The sequence below is a fragment of the Gopherus flavomarginatus genome, chromosome 8, assembly GCF_025201925.1.
Source record: "Gopherus flavomarginatus isolate rGopFla2 chromosome 8, rGopFla2.mat.asm, whole genome shotgun sequence".
In the NCBI taxonomy this organism is placed as follows: domain Eukaryota; kingdom Metazoa; phylum Chordata; order Testudines; family Testudinidae; genus Gopherus; species Gopherus flavomarginatus.
The window spans coordinates 54,352,238-54,374,946 of record NC_066624.1 but is presented as its reverse complement, the minus strand read 5'-3'; the positions used below and the strand labels follow the sequence as shown (position 1 = coordinate 54,374,946).

The 22,709-nt window shown below is 46.6% G+C and overlaps 1 protein-coding gene across 1 annotated transcript; it reads right to left on the bottom strand.

Moving 5' to 3' along the window:
* Window positions 1–295: 295 nt before the first annotated feature.
* Window positions 296–22,261, bottom strand: FSIP2 (fibrous sheath interacting protein 2). The gene is made up of 4 exons (XM_050965234.1): window positions 21,509–22,261; window positions 18,305–20,401; window positions 9,567–10,067; window positions 296–1,090 (listed from the first exon to the last, which is right to left on the bottom strand). The coding sequence occupies exons 1-4, from the start codon at window positions 22,259–22,261 to the stop codon at window positions 296–298; spliced, it is 4,146 nt and encodes a 1,381-aa protein (XP_050821191.1).
* Between the last annotated feature and the right edge of the window lie 448 nt (window positions 22,262–22,709).

The window sequence follows — 22,709 nt, the reverse complement described above, 5'->3', positions numbered from 1 at the left end:
ACCCAGGTGTCGCCCATGGGGGGGAGAAGTAGGGAAGCTGAGGCTGGTGGCCTTGAGCCGTGACCTGAGGTGGCAGAGGTGCCTGTGGAGGAGAAGCAGGAGGGGAGAACTCCGCTTGTTGCTGTAAATCAAGTTCACTGTCAGTGAAACCAGTTCAGGTGGAGAGAGCGACATTCAAAAAATGAGCCCTGTCTAAGTAGGAGTGGAGAGTGAGGCTCAGGTGGCACTGAAAGGTCACATTGAGTGAAAAACTGTTGCTCCTGCTCCCTGGGCTGAGCTGAGCCTGCTGTCTGCTCTAGCTCATTAGCAGGAGAAAGTGCAAGTGACAGTAGTGCTGCAGGCTGCTTGGAGGTGCCCTGCTACTGGTGCCCAGGGGGAAGATAGTCTTGGTGCCAACGTTCTTCTCCCTGCAGGGGAGGATTGCACTGGTGGCATCATGGCCGTTTTTGGTGCCAAGGAGCATTGCGCTGCCGGCACCACAGCTGTTTTTGGTGACGAGGAGAGGCGTGCTGCCGGCACTGCGGCCATTTGCGGTGCCCAGGAGGCTCATGCTGCTGGCGCCACGGCCGTTTGCGGTGCCCAGGAGGCGTGCACTGCCAGCACCGTAGCCATTTGCGGTGCCCAGGAGGCGCGCGCTGCCGGCACCAGGCCGTTTGCGGTGCCCAGGAGGCGCGCACTGCCGACAGCGCGGCCATTTGTGGTGCTGAGGAGCAGCACGCTGCCGGCACCCTGGCCGTTTGTGGTGCTGAGGAGCAGCACGCTGCTGGCACCGCGGCCGTTTGCAGTGCCCAGGAGGCATGCACTGCCGGCAGCGCGGCCGTTTGCGGTGCCCAGGAGGCATGCACTGCCGACAGCGCGGCCATTTGTGGTGCTGAGGAGCAGTGCGCTGCCGGCACCGTGGCTGTTTGCGGTGCCCAGGAGGCGCGCACTGCCAGCACTGCGGCCGTTTGCAGTGCTGAGGAGAAGCGCGCTGTCGGCACCGCAGTCGTTTGCGGTGCCCAGGAGGAGCACGCTGCCGGCACCGCAGCCGTTTGCAGTGCCCAGGAGGAGTGCACTGCCGGCACTGCAGCCGTTTGCAGTGCCGAGGGGACTGGAGCCACAAGGACCTTCCTGACACGGGAGGTTAGGTCCCTGCCTCTGCGCTCTGTCAGAGCTGTGCCTGAGGCATTAGAAAAAGCTGAGGCACCTGCCTTTGGTGCTGTCAGCACAGAGGGTAGGGATCTCGTGGGAGACCCCCTACCCCTACCTCCTGTGAGACTGTTCTGCTTCTTGCCTCTGCTCCAGGGAGGGTGAAGCAACGCTGCCCACCGGTTCTGATCTGGCTGGGGCACGTGTGGGAGCAGGTTTGACGTTTTCCATCTCCGAAAGCGGCTGTAAGGATTTTCCATCATCAGCATTTTGAGCCGCAGATCCCTGTCGCGACGAGCTCTTGACTTGAGGCTCGCGCAAGGGAAGCACTTCACACAGTATGAGTGCCCATCTGTCCGTGGCATGGATTCCTGACAGGAAATATGCCTTTTGAATCCTGAAGCTCCTGGCATTATAAATTAGAGGTGGCCGAGGAGAGTGTCTCAACGGGAGACAAGCCTGAGGGAGTTTTTCTTTTTTTAAACTAAGTAACTAACTACACTAAAGGAAGGGAAACAACTGGGATGTAACTAATCATTATTTCTATGTTCTTTGTTACTGTTTCTTATAGAGATCAGGGAAGAGAAGGTAGCACTGCCCCGAGTCCCGTCTTCAGCCGAGGACGGTTGAGAAGGAACTGAGGAGGGTGTGGGGCGCACGCACTCAGGAAGATTCCAACTAGACGGGAGATACCATCTGGGTGCGTGCGCCCCAACCAGGCACTGCTACCGAAAATCTCCGATCGACAGCGCTGGGACGCACCGTCACCTAGAGTGAAGCACCCACAGGGACAGCACTCGAAGAAGAACCAGTAGTACGCTCACTACTTCATATACAGCAGTAATAACATCTTACTTCTATGCTGTACACAGCCAAGGACTACATCTGACTTACTAGCCACCGCATCACACTGGGAGCTCCTAGTCTGTCAATTTCTACCTAAATGTCCTTTTCTGAGACACTGCTTTCCACTCTGTAAGAGTGACCTACATTCTTGGTTCCTAGGTGTAGGACCTTGCATTTAGCTGGATTCAAACATGTGTTTAAGTAAGCCCAGTTTTCTATGTGATCCAGATCGCTCAGTAAAATGACCTGCTCTTACTTATTTACCATCCGACCAATTGTTGTGTGATATGCAAACTCTAGCAGCGATGATTTTGTTTTTTCCCCCCAGATCATTAGCTTAGGGTTAAGAACAGATCCTTGCAGAAGACCACTTGAAAACACCCCCATTAGATGATGATTCCTCATTTACAATTACTTTCTGCATAATTCATCACTTTATGCAGATGTATAAGTCTGGAATCTGGACTTATGAGAAATAAATGTATCACAGGCTATAAATATCTATTTAAGGGAACAATATACATGAAGGAAGAGAATTAATCCACCTCAGAAGATGGATGGGGAGTGGAGTGAAGGAAATGTTTACATTAGAGAGTAGGAAAAAGTGCTTAATCCTGCTTCCATTGAAGCCAATGGAAGAATACCCATTGACTCAAGTGAGAGACGGGTTGGGGGTCAAAGATTTTAACAGATGGAACAAGTGGACCATGGAATAAACACTGTAGATCAGATGGAGGCAACATCACTGCAGATTACAGAACAGGTTACAGGTAACTGTTAGTGGGAATGGAGTGGTGAAGAGATCTGCAAAATGCAAGGAGGTGGAACTCTGGAGAAGCCCGATCCTACGCTCTGGGATGTTGTTATTGGCTGTTTTAGAACTTATTTTACCTCAAAAATCTCTGAAGTGTCCTCTGTGTCCCGAGCTTGGTGCATGTTAACATACATTCCTGTAACACAAACACAGTTTGCTCAGCCATGGCTAATTTCAACTTTCAGTGTCATCTAACATTACCTTAGAGCAGTGTCTTGCAACTTTTGTGTCTTAATTTGCATGTAAAAATAGTGGGTACTATCTTTTATCTTTAGGAGCTGTGTTTATACACGGGTGCGTTTTTGTTACTTTTCGGGCATGTCTGGACACACATGCTACCTCCAATGTAATCCAAAAAAGCCCAAAGGCCCTGAAGGCTGCTGTATCAGTGATTTTGCCCAATGTAATTAACTTTCACTCTCATCATACTTTCTCTTCACTGCCCTCTTGACTGATCCCTTACCAAGCTGTCAATAAGAGATTTGCAGTGCAACCTTTACTGGTCTATTTGGTAACATCAGCCCAGATCCTCAAAGGTATTTAGGCACCTAACTCCCATTGAAATGAATGAGAGTTATGGCCCCAAAAAACCTTTGGGGATCTGGGCCATCATTAATGACAAAGAGCTGTAGGAAGTCATAGAGCTTAAGGCCTGAAGGGATTCTAGTCTGACCTCCAGTACCTTAGGCCACCAATCCGCACCAGTTACTCCTGTATTGAGCCCAATAATGGCAGTTAGATTAAAATATTACAGCCCTGAGAATAGGAGGGACTGAGGTGCCCCAAGGCTTGAGGCACCTTCAGTGGCAGGGAACATCATGAGAATGCTTTTGACAACCAATGAACCAAACGGTCCATTTGTAGCTGGTCTGCCCAAGAGACAATGTTCTGTGCAAATCTGTACAGGGAACTGCAAACAGAAAAGGAAAACTAGATCAAAGGCCCGAAGAGCCCCTTTAAAGTCTGACTTTTCTTTCTGCAGTGAGTCAGTTCTTTGGGGGAATCCCTCCCGCCTAGGCTTGCCCAGCCTCTTGAGTATCCTCTTTTAGTGAGAAGCTTTTTGCTGACAAAATCATTGAGATAAAGGAAGTAAAAAACATCTAACCCTCAAAAAAGTAAAAATATCAAGCATACATTCACCTTTGTCCTGTGCCACAGGAACAGAGGATGTTTCTTCAGCACTCTCACTAAAAACAAAAGGAAGCACTGATTTGAATTATTAACACTCACAATAATGAGCACTGAAGTGTAATCTTGTTTTGATTGTTAGCTGTGTGGGACCGGATGTGTCTCTACTTTGTACTCTGCCCAGTGCCAAGAGCCTTGTCAGTGCCTAACAAATAATCCTCCCAAGCACTTTACAGACTTTGTGTCTAGTCCTGCCTCCCTGACATCCCTGTGCAGGGTCACTGGGAGGCAACATGGAGGGGGATCAGGATTCTTGGGTTCTGTTCTCAGCTCTACCACTGACCTGCTGTGACCTTCGGCAAATGATTTTGTGCTACAGTTCTCCTCACAGGGAAATAGAGCTCACAGAATTGCTTACTCGCCTGTGTTGAACACTTTCAGCTTGACGGTTGAAATGACCTACATGACACATAGGTATAGTTGAGTAGGATTTTCAAGGCATACATGTGATCTAGGAGCACATGTCCCATTAAAAGTCACCTGGACTTTGACTTAGGAGCTTTTCAATGGAGCCTGTGTTCCTAAACCACTTAGGCACTTTTGAAAATCACCCCCTTATTGTTGACTTCAGTGACAACTCACTGCACATGAACTAATTCAGTCGTTCTCAACTAGGGGTATGTGTACCCCGGGGGTACGCAGTGGTCTTCCAGGGGTTACCTCAACTCCTCTAGATATTTGACTAGTTTTACAACAGGTTACATAAAAAGCACTAGTGAGATCAGTACAAACTAACATTTCATACAGACAATAACTTGTTTAGACTGCTCTATATACTATACGCTGAAATGCAAGTACAATATTTATATTCCAATTGATTTATATTATAATTATATGGTAAATGACAGTCAGCAATTTTGCAGTAATGGTGAGCTGTGACACTTTTGTATTTTTATGTCTGTTTTTGTAAGCAAAGAGTTTTTAAGTGAGGTGAAACTTGAGGGTATGCAAGACAAATCAGATTCCTGAAAGGGGTACAGTAGTCTGGAAAGGTTGAGAAACACTGAACTAATTCACTTCCTCATCAGAAATGGTAGAAATTTCTCATACTTCATCTCTACAGGTAGCATCCAAATCAGAATTGGAATAATGTGAATAGGCTTGAGTTTTTAAACGTAATTTGACCTTTATTTAGAGCCCAGTTCTTCTCCATCTCAAGTCAATGCTTCTAAGTTTAACCCCTGTTTCCTATATAGGCCCAGGATCTTCATTCTCATAACTGTTTTGGGTCTCACCTTTAGGGCAAAATCCTGCCCTTTGCTGCTTGGAAGTGCTATGAAGGGAGAGAGCACTGGGAACCTCTTTCCCCAGCCCAGAAGCAGGGCAATATTCCATATATAGGGCAGGACCGGCCAGCACGGTGCAGCTTGTTTGGGTAGCATGACTGGTAGATTCTGGATATACACCTGGTGAAACCAGCCCCAGAAGCAAACATCCCAGGGCCAGGGGGCACAGGGGACCCTATGCTGTACCCATCTCTAGCTGAGGTTTTGGGCTCCTTGTGGCTTTTAGCAGCAGTCCCCAGGCTGACCTAAAAACATTGGGGACTTGTCTTGCACATAGCAGGCTCCAGATTTGAAGAGTTCACAGTCAACTTTCATTCCCTCCCCTCATTTAATGCTGTGGGCAGTTGGGCCGGACCCAGGATCTGGCTCATAATGTTCAATAGAATGCTTGGCTGGACTGCACCAGTGCCACAGATAGGAGAGCACAGCTGGGAAGGGGCACACTCTGGCAACTGGTGGCGTAATCTAATCCCCTACATCCTTCAGCATAAAGGGCTCGATCCTGCAATATGGTGCACCTCCTGAGAGGGCCCGAGCCTGCCCCTTTCCCCTGAGCCAGCGGAGTTGAGCAAGCTCAGTGCCTCACAGGAATGGCCCATGTTGCAGCCTGCAGCATCTACTAGACTGATGTGGGTGCAAGGTTCACCCCACAATGCAGACTGCTTCAGCCTCTCTTGGCCATCCTGTCCAATGCTGCTCAGGGAAGTGAGGCCAGGGAACCTAAAGAGCATAGTCAAGAAAATGAGCCTCTAAAATGATCACTTTCAAACTTGATGTCAGTGAGTATTTCCAGCTGAGAATGTGTGGGGAACTGGGGTTATTTCCTGGTGACAGAATAAATTAATGCTGCTATGCAACTGTGGAGTTTGATCCCACTGAGCTGTGGACAGGGCTGGTACAAGGAAGTTTCGCACCCTAGGCAAAACTTCCACCTTGCACCCCCCACCCAGCTAACCCCCCGCCCCCCACAGCAGCTAACTCAGCCCCCCACCTGGGGAGCCCACCTCCCAGCAGCTACCCCCCTGACCGTGACAGCTAACCCCTCCCCCCCATCTCCCCATGGTAGCTAACCCTGCCTGGGGAGACTTCCCCCCTCTCCCCCCCGCCACGGCAGCTAACCCTGCCTGGGGAGACTCCCCCCACAGAAGCTAACCCTGCCTGGGGAGACCTACTCCACGGAAGCTAACCCTGCCTGGGTAGCCTGCCCCAGCTCACCTCGGCTCCTCCTCCTCCACTGAGCACGCCAGTGCTGCTTTAATTCTCCTCCCCGCCCTGGCTGGCGGCACTGATTGGAGGAGACTTAGAGCTGGGCTGTGTGCTCAGCGGAGAAGGCAGAGTGGAGGTAAGCTGGAGCAGGGAGCTGTTCCCCTGTGCGCCTCCCCCATTACTGCAGGTAGCCCTCCCTGCACGCCCCCCCACCTAGTTCACCTCCACTCCACCTCCTCACCTGAGGGGACTTTTAGGCACCCCCAACCACTAGGCGCCCTAGGTGGCCGCCTAGTTTGCCCAAATGGTTGCACCGGCCCTGGTTGTGGAGGACACAGGGCTCTGGTCATGGGAGAGGAAAGAGTTGGGTGGAGGCCTGTGTTACCTCCCATAGAGCCCCAATAAAATCTAGACTGAGCCCTGCCCAGTACCTCTGGAGACTCCTGCTGTAATGGGGCTCCATTCACCATATAGGTGCCTCCTGCTGGTCATCTTTGGGATTGACTCTGCAGGTTGATACACCTTCTGGTGTGTCACCCACCATTAATTCTGCTCCCAGACCCACCTCACTCCAAGGATCATGGCATACTCTTCATGACACAGCCTTCCAGCCATGTCACAATCTGAGTTCCCCACTTCCAGGAGCAAGTGTTGCAGTTCAACTGTTCCACCACTTCCCCAGTGGGGACTGCAGCCAATTGTCTAGCCACTTCTCAGCAGCCCCAGTACCCTCTTTGCCCTTGCCCCAGACACTCAGCCTGCAACTGCCAGCCACCAGCCAGAAGCTTTTCCCTAGCTCCCCTGGTCCCTAATCATATAATCATAGAATATTAGGGTTGGAAGGGACCTTGGGAGGTCATCTAGTCCAATCCCCTGCTCAAAGTAGACCAATCCCCAGATTTTTACCCCAGTTCCCCAAATGGCCCCCTCAAGGATTGATAGCAGCATTACTTTGTCTGTGCTGGCTTCCTTCCATTTGCAAGGCAGCCAGTCCTCCCTTCTTGAACTCCAGGGAGTAACTGACCCTGCTCTTCCTTGCAGCTTTTCTTACATGGGTTTGCCCGGCCCTGAATGGTTGCTCCTCTCAGCCCCTCTCTAACTGGCTGCCTCCTGCACAGTCTCCCTAGGGCTCTATTAACCCCTTTGAGACCAATGTGGGGCCAATGCCCCATCACACCCTCACTCAAACATAGACCCTCTCTTGTTTCCACCATGGAAGCAGTTACCTTAAACGTTTGCTGTCCTTGTTTAGAGCAGACACATCTGTGCTTGAGGCTGAGCCAAGGACTCTCGGTTCCAAGTCAGGGAGGGGACCGTGAGTTAATATTGTGTCTTTCACCCTCTGAAGAATAATTACAATTATTTCAGGCAACATTTCAGCTCCTTGGCTCACTTACCTTTGCCTTGCTTCTATTCCTTTCCTCTCTTGGTCCCCTTTTGTTACATTCATGGTCACCTCACCTGAATGCTCCTGCCCCAGAGAGGAAACTCAAGGGTAATGAAGGAATCTCATTGCTGGGCAGATACAAAAGCAGTGATGCATATATTTCTGGGACCTCAGTGGTATTCACAACACCTCTCCTCATCAGTAGCATTTATACATTAGGGAGATTAATTTTTTTCACTGGCTATTCAGGTTAAAACACGATAACAACAAAGTAATATGGCAATGAGAGAGGTGGACACCTGTGAAACTCTAATCCAGAGCTAGAAAATAACCTACATTAAAAATAAATTTAACCTTGAGGACTGATAATAAAGATAGAAAAAGTGGCCCAGATAAAAGGTGGGAGACACCATGCAGGATGAGAGGACAGGTAGGAGTCCAGATGAGCTAAACAAGCCCTGTATGTTTCCACTGTGTAGTAAGATGTACAGATGGCATCTACAAAAGTACTTAGGTGGCTGAACCCCGGACTTAAGTGCATTAATCTTGGGTTTAGGCACCTGAGTCCCAGTTTTGGCTCCTCACAGAACTCCCACCAAACCCTGTAGTTGGCTTAACTCACTTGGTGTCTAAATGTTCAGGATGAAAATTCCCTTTGAGCCAGTGTTTCTACCCTGGGCATTCATGCTGCTGCCTCCCACAAGGGGTCCACACACTTGTCTTGTGCCTAAGCCCAGGGGAAGACAAGCGTTCAGTTGCCTACGTCGCATGCAGGGCCCAGTCTGATAGGTGTGCTCAGAGGCTGTCTCCTGGATTAGGGCCTGTTTGGATGCTGGTAGGAGATAGCACACACCTTATAGCCTGGTGATTAGAGCACTCACCTAGGATGTAAGAGGGTCAGGTTCACTTCCCTCTTCCAGAAAGGGAGAGAGGCTTTGACCAGGGATCCTGAGAGGACAGTTCTATGAGCTATGGCATATTCTGGGGGTTGGGGGACTCCTTCAGTAAATCCTCTTGAGGCTGTTCCATGGTGGCTAAATAATGAGCGCAACTGGAGCAGGTGTTAATTGGGGGAGTAGTCTCCTGAGAGGTGGGAGGCCCCTGTTGAAATCTTATCTGCCTCGCTGGGAGAGAGAGGGAAGTTAGCCTGGGACTGCCACACCCTAGGTGAGTGCTCTGACCACCAGGCTAAAAGTTACAAGGTGGGCTCCATCTCCTCCTGGATCCTGTGGAGTGTATTCTTAGGTGCCTATTTTTCCCCATTCAGGGTAGATGAAGCTTAGGTGCTTCACTCAGCTTTGTGGGTTTCACCTGTGATTTTTCTAGGCACCTAAAAGTCAGGCGCCATGACAATCCGCATTGCACCGCCTAAGTTCCTTCCTGGATCTCACCCCCCTCTTCATATGTCCAGGTACATTTGCTGGTTGATACTGACTGAAAATTTAATTATAGAGGGACTCCTTTTTCTGATCGTTAAGGGGGATCTTAAACATGATATAGCTCTGATCTCGGCTCCACTCCCCTGTTAACTATCAACAACCCTTTGTATGAACATTTCCAGACTGCAAGGGTGAGCTTGCTCATCACATTATGGGGCAACAGTCCTGCGCTCAGTGACATCAGTGGGAGTTTTATCATTGACTTCTATAGAGGTAGGACTTGGCCAAGTGTTATCAGAGGAACTAGTACAAGTTTCACATACTCCACTTACCTCGTATTGAGCCTCTTTCCCAGTTGATGGTGGAGCAAATAAATTATCCTGTGTACTAGCCGAAGGGAGAAGGCTCAGATTATCCTGGTCATCTTTTATTTCTCTGACGATATCTTCAATATCATCAGGAATCGAGTTAGATAAAGCTTGGCAACACTTGCTCAAAGACAGAAATTTCTTCTGGCTGCTGGTGGTTGGCCTGACTTCTGGCAATGAAGCTTCACTCTCATATTGCTGCTTCTCCAATGGACAAGCAGACGCCACGTTCTCTCTCCCTGCTGTATCTGGGGGTGATTGGCTCTCAAAAATCAAAGAGGATTCTACTTTTAAAATTTTTTCAAAAGCTGCCTCTTCCTCCTCCTCTTGCTGCTTCACCTTTGCCTCAATATCATGGGTTACTAGTCGCATGATAAGGTCCTGCTGGTTCTCTACATCTTTTAAAAGCTCCACTTTAGCTATGTCAGGCTTTAACATGTCCCAGAATGAATTTCTGCTGACAGGCTGAAATTGAAGAGAGAGCTTTTGAAGAGAGCTTAATTTCAGAGTCAGTTTTCTTATGATTTTTTCTACGGTTCGCTAGTTAGAGAGGAAATAAACAGAAGTGCTTTTAGACTTGCATCTGGATACATTGTTTTCATTCAGTTGAGAATTCAAAAAAATCCTGATTTTTCTATTAAAAATATTAGTTAAAAAAACAACCATGGGAATATGAAAAATATTGTGATATAGCATGGCCAGAGGGCAACAGGAGAGTGATAGATGGGAGATATGTTAGCCCCAGGATGATGAGAGCCTTATTACCTGTAGAGGGAAGAGAGGCTACCACAGATTAGTTAGAACACCTGAAGTCAATTAACCCAATAAGAACACCTGAAGCCAGTCACCTGATTAACCCCCCCGCCACCCCCGCTTCAATCAGACAGTTGGAGGAGTTGAAGCGAAGTGGTTTGGTGTTGGAGCAGAGAGCAGTTTGAAAGAGAACAGTTTGGAGGGAAGCAGAGGAGAGTTTGGAAAAGTGCTATGGCGGGTCAGAAGACCAAGACCCTAGGTAAAGGGAAATCCAGCTTGTATAGAGCAGAGGGACTCCACAGGCACAAGGGGTTGGGAGAAACTTGGCCCAAGTAGAGAGAAGGCAGGAAGCCCCCAAGATGAAGGGCCAGAGAGGGAAGTAGCTCAGGGGAAGGAATCGCTAGTTCAAGTGGTTTACCGCTATCCCTAGGGCCCCTGGGCTGGGACCCAGAGTAGAGGGCGGGCCCAGGTCCCTCCTTCTCCACTCTCCTTCTCTGGGATACTAGTGGGACAGTTAATATCCCAGATCAGGGGCAAGAAACAGCATCCTGAACCCCCCCACAAGAAGAGAAAGCGTGGGACCCATCATAATAGTGCTGGCAATTTGCCACAAAATGTAAACAATTAAATGCATGTGCACTTGCTATTTTATGTGCATTTGTCATGGACTTTAAGGCCAGAAGGGACCATCATGATCATCTAGCCTGACCTCCTGCTCATCGCAGGCCACAAAACCTCACCCACCCACTCCTGAAATAGACCCCAAACTTCTGGCTGAGTTACTGAAGTTCTCAAATCATGGTTTAAAGATTTCAAGTAACAGGGAATCCATGATTTATACTAGTTTAAAGTGACCCATGCTACAGATGAAGGTAAAAAAACCAGGGTCTCTACCAGTCTGTCCTGGAGGAAAATTCCTTCCCAGATATGGCGATCAGTTAGACCCTGAGCATGTGGGCAAGACCCAGTAGGCAGACACCTGGAAAGAATTCGCTGTAGTAATTCAGAACCCTCCCCATCTAGTATCTCATCACCAGCCATGGGAGATATTTGCTGCTAGCAGTTGCAGATCGGCTACCTGCCATTGTAGGCAGTCTCATCACACCATTCCCTCCATAAACTTATCAAGCTTGGTCGTGAAATTGCTAATTTGGGTGCATTTGTCAAAAGAATGGGATTGACACTGAACCTCTACCCAGTCAGAGAGAGTTGAATCAAATTGAAAGCAGATTGAGGCTAAAAACTGACCAACTTAGGGCATGGCTACACTTGCAGATGTAGCGCGCTTTGAGTTAAACCAACCTTCAGAGAGCGCAGTAGGGAAAGTGCTGCAGTCTGTCCACACTGACAGCTGCAAGCGCACTGGTGTGGCCACATTTGAGGCACTTGCAGTGGCATTGGGAGTGGTACATTATGGGCAGCTATCCCAACTTCTTCCCATTCTGGTGCTGTGGCTTGTGGGAAGGGGGTGCGGGGTGCATGGCATTCTGGGTCCTGTCCCAATGCTCCATGTTGCATCGTTTCGCATCCCAGCAATCTCTGTACTTCCATCCAGATTTGGCGCCATCTTTCAATGTTTTTTGTACTGCGTACTCTGTCTTCCCTTTCAGTCTGCGGAAATGGAGCCCGAACTGCTGAGGAATATGCTGACGAGTCTCGCCAGCGCGTCATGTTTGGCAGTTGAGTTACTCCTTAAGATCTAAACTGACAGTGAGGACTCTGACGATGATATTGATTTGAGTAACGCATATGACACAAGATTGCTTGTGGCATTCAAGGACATGCTCAGCACCAAGGAACGCCGCTTTTGGGCTCGGGAAACAAGCACTGAGTGGTGGGATCACATCGTCTTGCAAGTCTGGGATGACGAGCAGTGGCTGCAGAAATTTTGGATGAGAAAAGCCGCTTTCATGGGACTGTGTGATGAGCTCACCCCCCACTCTGCGGTGAAAGGACACGAGATTGAGAGCTGCCCTGATGGTGGAGAAGCAGGTGGCAGTTGCAATCTGGAAGCTGGCAACTCCAGACAGCTACTGATCGGTTGCTGACCAGTTTGGAGTGGGAAAGTTGACCACTGGAATCGTGTTGATGCAAGTTTGCAGGGCCATTAATCACATCCTGCTCAGAAGAACCATGACTCTAGGTAACATGCATGACATTGTGGCTGGCTTTGCACAAATGGGTTTCCCTAACTGCGGAGGGGCGATAGATGCAATGCATATTCCAATTCTGGCACCAGCTCACCTAGCCTCCGAGTAAGTTAATCAGAAGGGGTATTTCTCTATGGTTCTCCAAGTGCTTATGGATCACCATGGCTGTTTCATTGACATTAATGCAGGCTGGCCTGGAAAGGTGCATGACACACACATCTCTCAGAACACTGGCCTGTTCAGGAAGCTGCAAGCTGGGACTTTTTTCCCAGACCAGAAGATCATCACAGGGGAAGTCGAAATGTTCATTGTGATCCTTGGAGACCCTGCTTACCCTTTAATGTCGTGGCTTATGAAACCCTACACAGGGAGCCTTGACAGCAGCAAGGAGCAGTTCAACAACAAGCTGAGCTGATGCAGAATGTGCTTTTGGCTGTTTAAAGGGCTGCTGGTGCTGTCTGTATGGGAAACTGGACCTGGCCGATGACAGCATCCCCATGGTTATATCCACATGCTGTACCCTCCATAACATTTGTGAAGGGAAGGGCGAAAGATTCCTTTGGGCATGGAACTCGGAGTTTCGTCACGTGGAGATTGAATTCGAACAATCAGAAAACAAGGCTATTGGAGGGACCCAGAGTGGGGCTGCAAGGATTAGGGAGCAATCTGAGGCTGAAAGCCACAAGTAATGTTTGGTGCCCTGCACAGGAGTGAAGTGCAGTGGGTCCAATGCTAGTAGGAATCTGTGTTTGCTATGCTGACTTGCAGTGCCTGTTGCTTTCCTGGGCTAAGATATCTTTTACTTTATGCAATAATAAAGAATGTTTTCAAAGCCAAAAAATCCATTCATTGAAAAGAAAATTCATTTATTGAAAGAAACACAACTGTTTGGGAAACAGAAAGGGCAAGGGGGTGGGGAGGGAAAGATACAGTCACAGATTTGTGTATGTCCTGTTATCATACTCAGCCTTCCTGTCTGGAGTGCTGTGCAATGAGTGCTGCACTTCAGGATGGCTATAATGCATGATAATGGGGGTTGAGTGCAGTGGGTAAGGGTAATTTTCAGAGCTGGGTGGTGAAGCTACAGGTGTTGGAGGCAACTGGTGGCGATAAGAACCCGGATGTTGAGGAAAGTGGGTTGGAGGTGACATGGGGGCACAAGGGAAAGAGTTTTGGGACAAAGGCTGCATGGGGAGCGGGGGGTGGTAGTGCTCTGCCTGCATGGCTACGAGTACCTGGATCAAGTCCGCTTGGTGCTCCATGATGCTTATCAGCCAATCCATGCTTTGCTGCTGGAGCTCCATGCTTTTGTGCCAGCGCTCCTCATTCTGCTGGCGGATTGTCCTTTCACTCTCCCTCCACTCCTGCGCTTTTAGATTCTCATTAAGTGACTGCTGCATTACTTCATGCAGCATGTTGTTTTTGCTTCTACGTGGCCTCTTCCTAATTCTTTGCAGTCTTTCGGCCGGTGATAACATGGACTGCTGAGGTCTCAAGGTTGCATCTGTAAAAGCAAAATGAAACACTTAACAGAGGCAGCATTGTTCACACCGGACAGAGCAATGATTCCCCCATACTTAAGGGAAAGCACAGTCTACACAATAGCATAATTTGCCCATCCATAAGCAAGCGCATATAACCCATGGGAGCCCCAAAATGGTGAGTAAGCACAGGGTCAAGGGAGACTGATTGTTTCATGGCTATACTGTCCTCTGGGTTTCTGTGCCTTGAGGGGAACCAACAGCTGCAGGGGGCCCCTATACTCTACACTCTCCCCACGTTTTCCACAGCAGTTCATCCTGGAATATATCTTGCTGCTGAGGGTGATCTGGGAAGCAAGGGAGGGTTTTCTATTACAATGCAACTTCCACCCTGGCCCATATGCAGCTTGCCTGTGTGCAGCAAAGATCCTCCCACCCCTCAGGGTACAGTGTCACAGACATGTTAGCCTGATTGGGATAAGGACCACAGTCGCTCTCCCAAGAAACCTGCTCAAGTACATTGCCCAAGTTCTGGATGAGACCTTTGAAGAGCTCACTGAGGCTGATTACTGAGATGTGAGAGAGCACATCAATGCCCTATTCTGCTTCTAGGCATGGATGCAGCCCTAACCCTCCTCGCCCCAAGAGCCTGCACCGAATAACTTCCTTCCCAAACTAAAAGCCACTTACCGGGCACTTCCTTTGGTGTTTGTCCTTCCCCAAGCACCAGTTGCTGTGACTGGGTACCTTCTTCTTGGCTTGAAAACAGCTCCTGGCTGCATACATCTAGGGATACCGGAGTGTCTTCCTTCTCCTCAGCACCCTCGCTTCTGCTTTCCTCCTCCTCCTGCCTTGTTGAACTGGGTTCTGAAGTGTCCATGGTGGTGGGGTCGCCCCCAAGTACTGCATCCAGGTCTTTGTAGAAACGGCAGGTCACGGGGACAGCACCAGAGTGGCTGTTTGCCCCGCGGGCTTTGTGGTAGGCATTCCGCAGCTCTTTCACTTTAACCCTGCACTGCAGTGAATCCTGGTCATGGCCTCTTTCCATCATGTCCCTTGATATCTGCCCAAAGATATCATAATTCCTACGGCTGGAGTGCAGCTGGGACTGGACAGCTTCCTCCCTCACAAACACTGATGAGGTCCAGCACCTCACCATTGCTCCATACTGGGGATCGCCTGGCACGTGGAGGCATGGTTACCTGGAAAGATTTGTTGAGAGCACTCCATGCCTGGCTGAGCAAACACGAAGGGGATTTTCAAAATTACCAGAGAATTTAAAAGGTGGGTCTGATGGTTGGTCACCTGAGGGCAGGGCAGTAAAGTTCAAAGTGATGACCAGAGTGGTTAGAACAGGCATTGTGGGACACTTCTGGAGGCCAATCAGAGCGCATTAACAGACAAGGGAGTCCACACTGGTGCTGCGGTGCTCCAGTGGGGGCACATCAAACCTTATTCCACTTGCTGAGGTGGATTACCAGAGCACTCTAGCTGCGAAGTCTGGATGCTCTACGTGCCTTGCCAGTGTGGATGCATCATGAGTTAGAGTGAATGGAGCTGCTTTAATGCACTCTAACTTGCAAGTGTAGCCATGCCCTTAGTCTTTGCTCCCGAACCAGTCAAGTGAAAGGACCAAAACAGCTGATAGATGCCAGGCAATGGGGGCACCATGGTAGGAGCTGGAGAGCTCAGATAGTATGCTAATCTCTGACACTAGCTAGAGACCAATGTAATGCTAACGTGACTAACAATAGCAAAGTAGAAACACACAGCAAAGGAGCAGCTGGTTGTGGAGCCAGTTGGCTCTGGCAGCAAGAAAAGAAATAAGGGTGACTGGGCAGTAGGTTCTTTTATAGCCTTCTGCCCCATGTCCAGGTGCCCAAGGTGGATGGCCTGTAGCTCCAATGTGTATGAATTTCTCTATGGTTCGGAGCTCATAGTGCCAAGGGTGCACATGTCTCAAGAGTAGGGATCTGGCCAGGCAGAGGGACGAAGTCTGCTTTGGACAAGGGACGGCCAGGACAGAAACTAAATGTTAAATGAACCGAATCATGGGAAATCCCAAGACAACCCAACATGACACTCTAGAATGGAAAACAGAGTCCCACTTTCTCTTCTGAAGAACTTACTTTGCTGGCAGAGGGGCTGCCACAGCAAAGGCTACAAGAAAAAGGAGAAAAGGAGACACTCCTAGGATGAAATCTAGGTCTTGTTGAAGTCAATGGGAGGTTATGAGCACTATCTCTCCTCCTGGAGAGGGAACCAAATCCAGAAAGTTTCAGCACTTCCAAAATGTGGGTGAAAATCAGTAAAAAACAAATAATGGCTTTTGTAAAACCCAGGATTTTGTCACTAAAAATCTATAAAAACTGATGCAGCAAAGCTCTTAGTCCTATTGACTTCAGTGGGATTCACATGCTTTAAGTTAAGTGTGTGTGTAAATGCTTTTGAGATCGTGGCCCTGGGGAGGGTAGGATGAACAATTTTTTACTCAATCTGAATATGACAATTCCTATGTTACAACCTGCTCCAGTCCTCCTCTCTGGACAGATCCTAGTCAGTTGGGATGGGATCCCACTGCCGAATCCCATGTGCTGCTGAGCCTCGTGGGTCTGGCAGGTGATTGGTCATGATTCTTAGCTCTGGGTCTCTCAGGTGCATTCCCAAGTGCAGACCCTGGGTCTGACACTCTTCTTGAGAATAAGATCCTGCAGTCTGACTGCCCAGGCGCCTTCCTTCCTTCACTCTCCCCAGCTGAGTCTTCTGTTTCTGGTGATGAAAAAGCCCCTTGGCTTAGAAAGCACCAGTCTCTGACACACTGAGGCAGGTGGTCAAGTGGAGAAACTGAAGTTCTCCCAGTTGTGTGCTGAGCAGGGGGGATTCTAGCTTCCCCTTCTCCCCAGACAGATTTCCATGAAAAGAATCCATTCAAAGTCAGTGGCCCTATTAACAGCTAGCCCTGTGTCCCAGCAGGGGACAGGCATCATGGCTGAGGGCTCATTGTTAACTTTCTAGAACATGATCCCACTGTGACATTCTGTACCTCAGGGGAACACCCAGCACTTCCGTGTTCATCCTTATAATATAATTGTGTGGTATCTAATGCAAAATTTGTCAAGTCAGGTGTCTTCAGAAGGCTTATGATCTACTGAGCATTGTTATAGTGATGTTATAGGTTGTAATTTCATATATATAGTTATGAGGCTGAGAATGTGTCCTCATGGCTTAAAGCAAGCCCAGGCAAAAACTCTCCAAGAGCAGAGGGGCAGTTCACACCTCATTAGGGCATGTATGGGACAAACCCAGCCCAGCCTCACAGGAACAAAAGACACTGGCCTAGGCAACAACAAAGGATCTGTTGGACTCTTGAGTGAGTTATTCCCCTTCCGTTGGTCAGTTTGGGACTGCGATGAGGTAATGCTCACCTGACTCTGAATGGGGTGGGGCAAAGCCAAGAGGGAAGAAAGAATATGATAAAGGGGAGAGACATTTGCCATTCTCTTCCTCTCTCTCCCACCTCCATCTACAGACATCACCACTAAGCAACTAAAGCACTGATCAAAGGAAAGATCCTGGCTGAAGGGCAACCAGCCAGCCTGTGGCGATAAGAATCTAAGTTTGTAAGGGCACTGAAAGTGTTAAGATCAGTTTAGAATGTGTTTTCCTTTTATTTCATCTGACCAAATCTGACTTGTTATGCTTTGACTTATAATCACTTAAAATCTATCTTTCATAATTAATAAATCTGTTTGTTTATTCTACCTGAAGCAGTGTGTTTGGTTTGAAGTGTGTCGGAGACTCCCCTTGGGATAACGATCCTGGTACATATCAATTTCTTTGTTAAATTGTTGAAGTCATATAAGCTTGCAGTGTCCAGTGGGCATAGCTGGACACAGCAAGATGGAGGTTCCTAGGGTTGTGTCTGGGACCGGAGATATTGGCTAGTGTCATTTGGTTGCACAATCCAAGGAGCAGCTTACATGTCAGAGACTGTGCGTGAACAGCTCAGGAGTGGGGTTTCTCAGAGAAGAGCAGGGTAAGGCTGACTCCCAGAGCCAAGGATCAGAGTGACCTAGCAGATCACTGGTCCAGATAAAACCAGAGGGGAATGTCACACCCAACCCTTTTGCATAAGCCTCCACTACCCAGAATAGACAGGTTGTTAACCTCCTGGGATGCCTTAACCCAAGATGGAAGTTACAATGCAAAGGGACAGTTTCAGGGAAGGTTACAATCAAGGCATTCACAAAACAAAATGGAGTTTACAAGTTGACACAGACATATCCCCCAGACTACCAATCTCACTCTGTTTACTTACCTCCTTTGGTTTTACATCCAGCCGTCCTGATACATTCAGAGAGGGACGTCTTTCTCTTTTTCTCTTTTCTTCAGCTCCACTAGTTTCAGCTGCAGGACTCTTCCCAGCCACTGAGACTCTTCTCAGGTCTTCTATACTCAGTCCAGTGTAAGCGAAGCATGCTTTTTTCAGCTCCTCAAGAGGCTCTGTTTTTATGGAAATAACTGCTAAATGTTCTGACACGATGTCCGGATCTATTTGTAATGCTTTATTTCCAATATAAGGGATTATTTTAATGGGTAGCCTGGTTTCTGTTGGTTGCTCATTTGCATTTTCATCTCTGATTGAACATTCTGGTGCAGGCACTGTGTGAAGGGAAACTTGTGCATGGACTCTGTCAACAATTCTATCAAGTGCTATAGCGCTCTGGCTGACCATCGGTGGATTGTCTTTAAAAGCAAGTGCTAGATGGCAATTAGAGATTTCGTTAATTATTATACTAGCTACTTGTTGAGGAAAATTTGTTCTGGAACATGTTACACTATCATAAAAGTCTTGCTGAGATCCAGATTTTTGCAGGACATTATTGTAAATAGCATGAGCCACTTGATTAAGAGTCTCGTTGTGTTCTGGATTTGCCATATCACCTGCTGCTTCCACAAGACTGATTTTATTTTTGGACATTAGGTTTTCCATGGACTGTTTCAGCTTTCCAGCAACTTCATTCACTTCAGTCTTTGATAAACTTCTTTTTTCTGGGCTTCTGCTATGAGTTGACTTTAAGATTTTAGACAAGAATCTACTTAATATTTCTTCCACAAACATCACTGGTAACACAGGGATATGTGATGCCGAGGGATGTTTTGGCATCTCTGTATTGGTAAGAATCTTTTTAATAATACTGACAGCCTCCAGCATTAAAGGTGAACTGGGTGGTGACTCTTCCTCCAAAACAGGTTGAAATTCATGTTTAGAAGTATCACTTACCATTAAAGCTATTTTATTAGCTAAAACTTCATTCTTGTTTGTTAGATCTTTGTGAATAGAAACATCAGAGTCAGATTGTTTCAAAATGCGTGTATAAACAGAATTGACCTCTCCAGTAGCTTTGCTGTCTTCTTCTTGTAAAGAATCTGGTTCATTGATATTTTCACTAGTATTTATCTGATTTTTTGAAAGGAGCACTTGCAGTGAATTCATAATTGTGGAAGTTACATCCTTCACTGAAGAAATATTTTGTGCATCCAAGTCCACAATGGGAAATATGGATAGAAGTTTATGTAAAAGTTTAGCTGAAAGTTTTTCTATGATGAGAGAAGATAATTCACTAATATCTGATGTTATGGGGTTTGTGTGATCCGAGGGTTCGGTGAGGTCTCTAAGCATATCTTCAACAACATTGTCTGCTTCAGCACATTGGTGAGGTGTTAATTCTCCAGAAAAAAAGTTCTGCAATTGATTCCTTGAGATCTCTCTTAATACCAAGTCAGCTATTGCTTCAGAAAGAATTGTGCACCCACTTTTTAAGCACTTCTGTATTGTTAACTGGGATCCAAACTGTGGCAAAAGCTTATTGTACATGGATTCTACAACTGTTTGAACAATGGCATTGCCATCTCGATGTAAACATTTAACATATTGAATAATCAAATTCTGATCTTTAGAGATTTCTGTCATAACCTTACTAACTAGCTTCATGTGAATAAAGTCAAATTCTGCAATTTGATTTTCCTTTTCTGCTGAGGAAGACATGTTGGAGTGTTCAGGGAGAATTTTAGATAACAGTTTGGTAATTATATCTTCTAAAAATCCATGTGGTACCCTAATAGTATGTGTGGTGGAAGTTTGGCATTGTGTGCTGAGTTTGTTAGCCTTCTGTAAAACCTCTTCAGCAATTAACCCAGATTCTAGAGGCTTAAATATAGTAGATGATGACGCTTTTGCCAGTGGTCCCTGAAATTGGTTATCAATAACTTCTCTCCTTATTGAAGTAGGTAATGTTTCTACTGAAGCACTGTGATCACTTTTAATGTCTGTATAATCTGAGGCTTCAGAACCACATTCTTTCAAAATGTCACTTAAACTGGAGTGAATAATTTTAGTAGCCAATGTGCTAACCTGTGGTGGAGGGCTCGGACTTTCCAACAGTGGCAGCTCCTTGCCTTGAGACTTTGAACACTCGTTTAACATTGAATCAGTTAAACTTGTCATCACATGAGAAGGATCAGTGTCAGCTGTCTTTCTGTCCTGGGTGTCCGTGTTTTGAGAAGAAGTGATTATTTTGCTTATTAGTTCACTACACATTTCTTTCAAAAAACCAGCAGAATTAATACCATCCTGTGACTGTTTTGCCTGATTCTCAGTTTCACAGGATGGCAGAAATTCACCATGTTCTTCATGCACTGACCTATGCTTTGCTTCCCCTTTGGGAGATTTCTTTATGCCTATTTTACAGAATGATTTTCTTGCAAATTGTCTTCCAATTGGGGGTAGAGTCATCCTGGAGCTAAGTGTTCTTATTGTTTCTCGTGCTGGTCTAGAAGATCTTGGTTTGGGAGCTGTGGTGTAGAAAATAGACTTTCTGATTCTCTCTGATGTAGTGGGAGCATCCCGTGCAGAGAACTGGTTACACTGGAGAGTTGGAAGATTATGTGGAATTTCCTTTTCCATTTCTGTTTTTTCCTCTGAATTAATCACCATGCCAGGAACACTGGTAAGTGGAAAGGTTTCTCTTAAGTCAACTTCTAATTTTTTAGCAGACATTTTCATTCCTTCTGACATTGTAACACCCTGACCAGGAATTTTATTATTTCCAAATGCTCGTCGAGGTTTTTCCATATGAAGATTTTCAAACTTCGATTCTGAAGTAATTTCCATCTGATTTTGACTGCATTGCTCTAATATGGCACCAGTTATCTCACTTACCATGATGTTTTCTTCTGTCATGTCACTAAATGGAGATGTTTCTCTTTGGCTAATTTCTTTTTCAGGTTTCCACTTGATGATTTCCAGAATTTTGGTAACAGCAATTTTAGCGTAAATGCTCAGTTCTGAATGGAGTCTTTGGACTTGGTAAATTGCATTCTGTATTCTTTCCCTGGTAATCACACTGCTAATCCTTGATATGTCGGAAGAGCTATGAAAGGGTTCTAATGTGGGCAGAATTCTTTTATTTGTAGTTCTTGGCACTTTATGTTCAAATGATAATTCTATTTCATTTGCTACTTGAATTGAGAGAGGCCTTAGGAATGGTTTCTGTTGTGCACCAGACCTATTTTCAACATGGAGTCTCATTATTTCAGAAAATTTACATTTAAAGTCATGTTTAAATTGAAAGGCTACAAATGACTCCAGTGTGAATACAACACTTTCAACCATCTCTTTGGCTATTTTATCTATAGAAGCCAAAGAAAAGTGTGGGTCATAAACAGGTAATTCAGATTGCGTGACTCTATTTTTTTCTGATTTGGAAACTCCGCTAGTTGAAACGGATGCAGTGGATATGCAGGACACCAAACACCTGTGGAAGTTATCAAACACAGTTGCTACAATCTCTCTAGCAACTAATCCAATTTCTTTCTGGAAATCTTTATGAAAAGTCCCTGGAGATTCGGTTCTTTTAAATTTACTACAGAACAATCTCTCACTAAGCTCAATTGGAGCCTTCTTTAAAATGCAAACAGAATGATCCAGATCTTTTACCCTTATAAAAATGTCCTTGACAACATTCTCAGCCACCTGCAGCATCTTCAAGTTGTCAATGCCATTTGCTTCTGTTCCTCTTTGCTGCTCAAATAATTTTTTGAAAATCCCTTCTGTAGGAAGACTTTGGTTTAAGGCTGAAGAAATACCCCCACCAATCAGATATTTTTTTGGATTGGTATCTTTTGTTGTCGATTCAAGTTTAAAATAAGTTTGGCTAAATGGAAACTTCTCTGTTTTGAAGTTCTTTCTGGGAAACTCAGCTATAGCTCCCATGCTCACGACCTTCCTGTGCAGACTAGAAATATTTTCAGTCTGAGACTGAGGTGTTATTGCTGGTTTTCCCTTGTGAATATTTTCTTTGTGGAACTCACTTGTCAGAGGTGTGAAAGGTGATTTTTGAGCCAGTAGTGGAGTTGGTTTTCCTCCTGTCACGATCTTGTGATCAGTTGATGAGCTGGTGGGTTTTATGCCTATGTCTGTAAAGATGACCCTTCTGCTCTTGGAGGATGGAAGACTTTCAAACACATCAATGATCTCTTCATTGCAGCTACTAGAGTTCTCATAAGAGAGTACTGACCCTACAGCTGTAGTATGTGTTTGAGCTCTGATTCTTTCTTCGTACTTTGTTACAGCGGGGTATAAGATACTTGTTACTTCAGCCAGGAACCATGTCATTATATTCTGAATTTTACTGTTCATGTCTTCAGCTCTGTTCTTCTGC